The 8,177-nt window shown below is 42.4% G+C and overlaps 1 protein-coding gene across 1 annotated transcript in view; it reads right to left on the bottom strand.

Annotated features, from left to right (window-relative positions):
- Nucleotides 1-4,539, bottom strand: part of gpc1a (glypican 1a) — a 40,405-nt gene extending 35,866 nt beyond the window's left edge. The window contains exon 1 of the mRNA XM_069704760.1: nucleotides 3,871-4,539. Within this exon, the coding sequence (XP_069560861.1) occupies nucleotides 3,871-4,021 (151 nt within the window). The 5' untranslated portion in view covers nucleotides 4,022-4,539. The remainder of the gene's footprint in view (nucleotides 1-3,870) is intronic.
- Nucleotides 4,540-8,177: the final 3,638 nt, after the last annotated feature.

Below are 8,177 nucleotides of genomic sequence, written 5' to 3'. Positions count from 1 at the left end.
GTGGACACACGCTGCATTTCTGCCCTGTTGTTTGGTTGTGTTTTAGTCAAAGTGAAAACTAGACTTCCAAGCATCTACAAATCCTGTATGACAAAAGGAGGATGCTCATGTTTCTCACATAAAACAGCAAACTACATGTCAGTAATGTTGGACTACTCGGCTAGTTAGCAGGCAGTTTATGTTTATTAGGAGAAGAATTCAAACATAAAGACTTTTACGCCAACATAGAACACAATTGTTTTACAAATGTTGAATGCACTTGAGCAGAAAATACCACTTATCAAAAGTTGTCACTGAATAGGAGGTCTTTTAACACTGAACGGAAGAGTTCAGTATATTTGATCAAATAAAGTGAGATAGGTGACATAAAGTAAAGATAGGAAACATTTCCAAGTTAGTAACTTATGAGCCCTCACGTCATCTACAATGTTGTACAATTGGTTTTGTGAAGATTGAAAGTCTGTGCATTGACATTAAAACACATATCCTGTAAATCCGGGCTGTGTAAAGTCTTTGGTTGATGTAAAGAGTCTTATTTGTTTGGTTTTCTGGGAATTAAAAGTTGGCGTGGTTTACAGAAACCAATATCACCGGGACATGAACGCAGGATTAGAAATAAAGGTCCGTTGAGCTAAATACCAAGTTCAGGATGCCGAGACCCTCACAGAGACCATGTTAACAAGCTGATGCCAAACAGGTTTATTGTTTGAAATGTTCGCCGCCATCCTCGTTAGTTCTCATCCAGCTGGTTCTAACATTTGCTTCTTAGCACTAAACACAAAGTACAGCTGAGGCTGATGGTAACAACATCCTTAGTTTTGCAGGTATTTGGTCGAGAGTCAAAGTGCTGGACAAATTAAAATTGTGACCAAATGGCGACACACAATCTAAATAACCCGAGTTATTAAAATGAATCCAGTGGGGGACATGAATCTTGTCAGCATATTCCATTCGCTACACGCCATGTCGAGATACTTCAATCTGAACCGGAGTCGGGTACCAACTGACCAACAGTCTGACACTGCTGCCTGCGTTGGGCCGTGCTGCTGATGTGGTATTGTTGTGGTTCAGGGCAGGTTCGGTATCATACTGAGGGATTCGTCACAGAGTGAGGTCCGTAAACTGAACTAACCTTCTCCACCACTGTTGTGCTCTGCAGATTATGCTAATTGAGAACTGCTTTTGACTGGCAACAGCTGGGTCTTGTCCCAAATCATTAGGAAGGTGTTTGTTCCTCCAAATGGGAGTCTGCTGCAGGCACAGGAAGGCCACAGGGTTGAAACATCTGTGCATGTGTTTACTGCACTCAGAGATAATAGATACATTTAGAAGTCAAGTAAGGCTGCATGTTGGGCTTTAATTTGTGTGCAACTAATTCTGCTTCTGACGATGATGTTTTTCTGGTTTTAGCCTCCGTACTGTAAAAGCTGGGGGATTTTTTTTTTTGTATGCTATATAACTTTATTATGACCTGTAGAATGAGGTCAGATCCCCTTGAGTTCCCAAATGTTATTTACGAGGGAGACCTGGCAAAGGTGTCTGCATTAATGAAGGCCAGATGATTTACTTTCATCACAGATTTATGAACATAAAAATAAAGCTTGGTTCGAATTTTGCGTTGAAACTGTCTGCGACAATCTTGTGTATGAAAACAATTCCACTTCTCTTATCCTTAAAATCCTCATAAATCATTCAGCGTTGATCTGTCCTTCAGTTTTAAGACCTTTTACAGGTTCTGACTGGTGACAGTTCAGAGTAAACCTTTGGCAACAGTGAAAACACCTACTCAAAATCTTGAATAACCTAAATTTGTGAGCGTTTCTCTCTACGACTGCAATACATGCTTGCAAAAACAATAGCGTGTGCAAACACTGAAACACAGAACGATTTACGTTGCAGAATAGCTGTATCATCCAAACAACTAACATTCGTTCTTATGGCCGTACATGTGCAGAAAAGGTATCCAAGTAAATGAATATTTAACGCCGTATCCACAAGGTCTTTCCTGTTGCACCACAATTTTGTGTACATATAGAATCTCTTACTGGTTAGCATCCTCCACTGGCACATGAATGTGGAGGAGTTTGTCTCGACCGGGCCAGAAAAGCCAAATTGACCCCCCTGAGTCCCTGAGGTCCCTGAGATGAGAAAGATTGAAGAGTCTCTGTTCTGGGGAAATCTTCCGCCTGTCCCCTTCTTTCTGTTTCTATCTGGCCATCAGTTTTAATGAATTCTGAGAAGGCAGAACTCTCGCTCAAGTAACTAGAGCAGATCAAGGTCCAAATGACTGAAGCATTGTGTTTTTCGTCTGTCAATAAAAGATGAGTTTTTAATGGAAAGGGAAGAAAAGTGTCGGTTCTTTTCCACAGTCGTCCGTGAAGCACCGAAACGGACCTTGAGTGACTCACTCGCTCTGCCTGTCAACCTGCCTCACTGTTTCTCTTCCTGCTCTCTCCATCTCCACATTTCTTTGCCTCACGATTATCTGTTTGCTACTCTCTTTCTTCCTCACTCACACACATACACTCACAGATCTAATATTCATAACTCACCCGCCCATACTAGAGGGTTTTCATTGACACAACACGAAATGACCTTCAGATCATACACACCGAACACACAGACACACCTCAATCTCGCCTCCCTCTCATCTCCTCCCTGGCGAGGCCGCTGCCTTCTGTCCATCTTTAGGTGAAATACAGGAAGAGACAGAGAACGACAGATGATTGCCTTAAAGGGGGGAAACAACTCAATTTAACTTTCCTCAGGGCCGAGACAGTTTAATCAGCCTGTGTGGAGTGCAGAAAGCACAGAGATGAGATAGAGACACTTTGATGTCTGACTAACTGACCGGATCTCAAGCTGACTGGTCACTTGACTGGCTGGGTAATTGACTGATTGATTAAGTGCATGATTGCTCGACTAGTTGGACGGCTGACTGACAATAGAGGTCCGGGGAGTGAGACAAAAGAATGCAGAATGATTGTAAACCATCTCCTCTCTTGTTCAACTCAGCAGCACCTAATGCTGGGAGATTGCTGAGCTGGTTGTTATTGCCCCAGGCAGGCCTAAATTATTAGTTTATGCAAATGTGAAATAAAAAAAAAAGGTAATTTCAGCATCTATTCAGTCACACATACACAGCACACCTGCAGTCCACAGCAGAGCACACGATGAAAAATGTCCCAAGAACACATGATTGTACGACTGATATTCAACAGCCATAAAAGCCAGAGAACAAGTCCATATTGTCCCCTGTAGTTTACGTTAAAAACAGATGACACCTGCTGCGCAAACATCAGCAAACAACCGCAAATGCAATGAACTGACTATAATAGCTCCACAAGACACATGGCTTACACCCACCTGCAATTCTGCCCTCAGCAGACAATGAAAATGCCCCAGAACGGACAATAATAGAAATGTGAAGGAGTGCCTATAGACGGACGAACAATTCACTTGAGATGCTCAGTGAGGGACATGTAAAAATTGGAGTGTACAGAGAGGCTCGACAAATGCACGATAAGACACATGAACTGGGATGCAGCAGCACAATATAGCTGCCACCTGCCAATGGGAACAATAAAACAAGTGTAACCTAAAACTTGGCTAAAAGAAGCTTCAGGTGCAGTTTTGTTAACACTGATGGTATCCTCATTCACATCACTCAGTGCACTAAACAAACATTATATAATAATGGAAGAAAAATATTCTGCATTGTAAAACAATATTTCTGTATAAATATTGCAAATAAAAGCAAGAAAAAAACGAATTATTGCAAACTACCATATTATTCATAACATCATGTTTTAGTGGTTAAAATAAGTGTTGTGAAGTGCATGGAATTTTGTTTTTCTCCCCTAAACTCACCGGAGATCTCGGTCTGGGGAACCCCGGCGAGAGTGAACCCTTTCCCGGTGTAGAACTGCCGCAGGTCGGCGCAGCTCTTGTCCGCCCCGGCCACCGGGCTCGGTGCTGCACACAGACACGCCACCACATAGACAAGCACCGGGAGACGCATCTTTCTGAGGTGTAGTCCGTTTCCTCCCAGTCAGTCAGAAAATCCTGAGCGGTAGTTCTTAGAAGATCCCCGTCTGCAGTGTTTTGGTTGTTCTTTCTTTAATTGTGAAGGAGTTGTCCGGTCTGTCAGCAGGAGCAGCGTGTCCCGTTCAAACTGCACAGAAGCTCCCGTGAACTAAAGCAACAAAACCGAAAGAAGGAGGCGCCCGTGGCGGCACAGTACGGGGTGGTTCTGCAAGAGAAGAGAGCTGCGACGCGCGGCTGGAGGTGTCAGGTACACCCCCGCTCCTCCTCCTCCTCCTCCTCCTCCTCTTCCTCGGTGCTGCTTGGCTTTGAGCTGCAGAGATACCAGACAAAAGAGAGAGAGAGAGGAAAGGAGAGAGAGTGTGTGAGAGCAGGTGTCGCTCAGTCAAAGCCGGTGCAGCTCCACGTTCAGACTATCATTTCATCATTTAGGAAATCAGCAACCAAAAGAGCAAAATGTGTTAAATGGGGTTTCCGACCGGAGAGGGACTGTCCGGTGACTCCCCTCTCTCCAGACTGTGGGACAATGAGATGTGTGTTGGTGGGAGTGTGCAGTGCATGGTGCTGATACTCTCTCTCTCTTTGTGTGTGTGTGTGTGTGTGTGTGTGTGTGTGTGTGTGTGTGTGTGTGTGTGTGTGTGTGTGTGTGTGTGTGTGTGTGTGTGTGTGTGAGAATTTGAGTGTCTTCTGCTGCAAGGACCAGGGGCTAAACAGCGCCACCTGCAGGTCTCAAACCAAGGAAAAGCAGAAATTTTGATCTTATGAGAATTTCAAAATGTATTTTATTTTATGACTTTCTTCATGCAAATATATTGACTTTATTTTTAGTAAAAAAAAAAAATTAAAAAAAAATCGATTCTATTTCTATACATTTGTAATTGTAATTATCATTTAATTATTATTTTTTATTTTTTTCTTGTGGGGCGTGGTTCGTGTTGTCATTTACCAATTGTTCACACACGTGGTTAAAACACATTGACACTGTCACTGACACTGACACTGACTGCCAGTCAGTTTCTTTCTAATATGATCACCCATACAATACTGTGAGCAATTATTAAATAAATATAAAATACTCTGGGTACTTGCTTTTCTTCCTATATTTCAGGGATCCCCCGTCAAGATTTGGACCATTTATTATTTTTTGTCACAGAAAGACATGGAAATGAAACAATAAAATAAGATGAAAAGAGCTAAAGAAATAAAACAGATGATACATGTTGAACTGGAAGAATATATCATGTTTGACTTTAATAAAATGCTATAAAATGGTTTTGAGAGATCATTTCTGCAGACTTCGGATCCTCTGGCAGGCTGTTTCAAAGCTGAAGGGATTTAGCTGAATTATTGTCCGCTGACAGTGCTCAGTTGGCCTGCAGCCTTCAAACATCAGTCGAATCGCAGCCACTTAAACGTCGATACCGAGGTCAGGATTTGAGATTCAAGAGGAGATTTTTTTTCTGTAGGTAAATACACGAAACAAAATGCGTCATGCAACCAGAAAAAAATAAGCCTTCCTGCAAGCAATCCTGACTACCAGAGCAGCCCAATAAACGCACTGCTTGTCTCTGCAGGCAGGTCATTGGCTGGTAGAGATTCAGTGCCTCAGTTTGCCGGAGCTGCTGGACGTGACCGATGAGCTGTCAGACGGTCTCCAGTCTACAAACCTCTACATCCTGCCCAGCAGCAGCAGCAGCAGCAGCATCAGCGCCAGGTCCAGAGGCTGGCCAGGAAAGGTCAGTGGCAACCCTGAAATCTCTCTGACACCTCTGAAATGCAGCTGAAATTAAATTTAATTCGTTGGACTTTGAAGCAACAAAGAGTTTAAATTAGTTCTCATTACTTTTAAACTGGATGTGGCAGAGGAGCATAAAGTTGAAATGTGTGTGAGTGATGTTAACGCTGCACGGGTCACTCAGGGTTAAGGCGTGTTAATTAATAACATGACGCACTTTAGCAGACGATAAAAAGATTAAAGACTCAGTGTTCTTTCATCTTTACAATGTGATCATCAGACACTCAGAGGACAGTTAGATTTTATTGGTATTTTACAGACAGTAAAAGAACATCCGTGCCCCCCAGGGCTTCAATCTGAAATGTATCTATGACCAGAAGCAGGAGGTCCTTGTCTTGGGCTGTTTAATGTGACATCATGTCTTAGACAACAGTGTGTTCAATCTTCCATTGGAGGCCTTGTCCTGTTTCAACAAGACAAAGCCATGTCCATGTAGAAATGTTCTGATTTTGAACTTGATTCGCCTTCTTGGAGCCCTGACCTCAACTCCATTGACTTTCTTTATAATATATGAAACTGCGATGGACATTTTTCATTTAAAATCGTTGGCCGGCCCCAATAAAGTACTTTTGGTTAAATGGAGCAAATCCAGTGTGAATATCGAATGAATACGAGTGGAAGTTGTAGTATTGGAGACAGGACAACCATTCCAATTGCTGGAGTAACGAGACCATTTTAAATCTAGTATATGGCTAAAATGTTTATGAAATGTTTGGGGACTCTTAATTTGACATGGGGTCTTTTAATGGAAAGTGGTACAGGAATTTGCCACATTCTGCCAGCCGATGGTGACTGCAGATATTTGATGGGGGCCAATATTTAGCAAGCACAAGACATTTACAATATTTTTAATAATGAATAAGGAGCTCACCTATCTATGGCATGTTCTGGGGTTAAACTACTGTTTTAATTCCTCGCTGCTCCTCGAAAGGCTCTATAATGTTAGCTTGGTGCTCCTGGCCAAATGGCTGGAGAAGATTTAACTTTAGAAGCTCCGCTTTGTCATTGCCTTGCTCTCGTATTCTCTTTGTGACCTTTTAGAGTGAGGTCAACATTTTTGTAAGTTATTTAGACCAGCCTCTAACAGAGAAAAGCAGCTAGTGAGAATGGGAATATGGAAGGTTCTCGATTGGATCAGAGGGATGGAAGTTCTTTCTAACCTATACACTAATGTGACTGGTTGTTTCATTGTCAATCAACTGGTTCCTGACCCTATCCCCAAAATATAACAATCAATCACAGACGGAGCCTCCCTCCCACTGAGTCTACGTAGCACCAGCTAAAAGAGCACCAGCAACTTGTGAGAAATGAAGAAGTAGTCATGGTAAGCCAAAGAGGAAAATGCACAAGGGCCAAAATTGCATACCTTGGCAAGGTGAGCCTTGGCCTACTTCACACACTGCTGGTTTTCAAACCACACACAAAAAAAAGCCACTAAATGGTGTAAAAATGAAGCCGGGTATAACCTTATCATCATCCGCACCATGTTGAAGCTCAAGGTGTGATAGAGAAAATAGTCTTTATCATAACTTAAAACATTTGAACTATCTTGAATTAAATTTAGGTGTGAAAACTTTTACTATGATTTGGGGAATTTAACACTTTAGCAACTAGTTGAGGATAAAATTCCAGGCTGGGGACTCACCTTCACAGGCCACCTCATTCAAAGAAAAAAACGTAAGCTACTCCAACACACACACATGCTTGGTGCCACCAACACCGAGTGCTACGTGAAGGCAAGTGTTAATCCATCCAAAGAGTTATTGCTGTCAGGATTAATGTGTTAGACAAGATTGGTACATATACCAGCCACCTAAGCCGTTGGGAGAAAGGCGATGTTTTATACACAGAGAGGGAGATTGAGTTACATGCCACATATCTGTCCTCAGATCCAGTGAAAGAATGACATTTTCTTGTTTTGGAGCTGTGTTGATGCAGCCAGCTTTTTTTCAAACAAATATAAACTTCAATATACTCAAGATCAGTCAAGCTATTAAATGTCAGATTAAAACACCAACGCTGCAAACTGGTTTGAACTGATATACAAATTTTTTTTTTTAGGTCGCTAATTCATCGCAACAATGTGGATACTGTGTGTGGACGAGCACAAGCGTCAGCTCGACTTTCGTTTTGGCACCGCACGAGTGCAGGATTTCATTGTCGCCTAGGGCCGCCGAGGTAGCAGCGTCAAAATGTTGCCAGAGACTGCACGTAACCAGTCGGTTTGCCCAATTCTGTCACGGTTTACATAACATAAATAAATGACACCGAGCAAGAACACTCCCTCCAAACTCTCTGTCGAGTTTTGTACCCTTTTGAGCTTCGTAAAGTCAGAGGC

This window comes from Brachyistius frenatus, unplaced genomic scaffold (genome assembly GCF_029030835.1).
Source record: "Brachyistius frenatus isolate BFR_SWC_R1_liver_20210118 unplaced genomic scaffold, ASM2903083v1 Contig_52, whole genome shotgun sequence".
Taxonomy (NCBI): Eukaryota; Metazoa; Chordata; class Actinopteri; family Embiotocidae; genus Brachyistius; species Brachyistius frenatus.
Note: the sequence above shows the minus strand (reverse complement) of the source record. Positions and strands in the feature narration are given on the sequence as shown.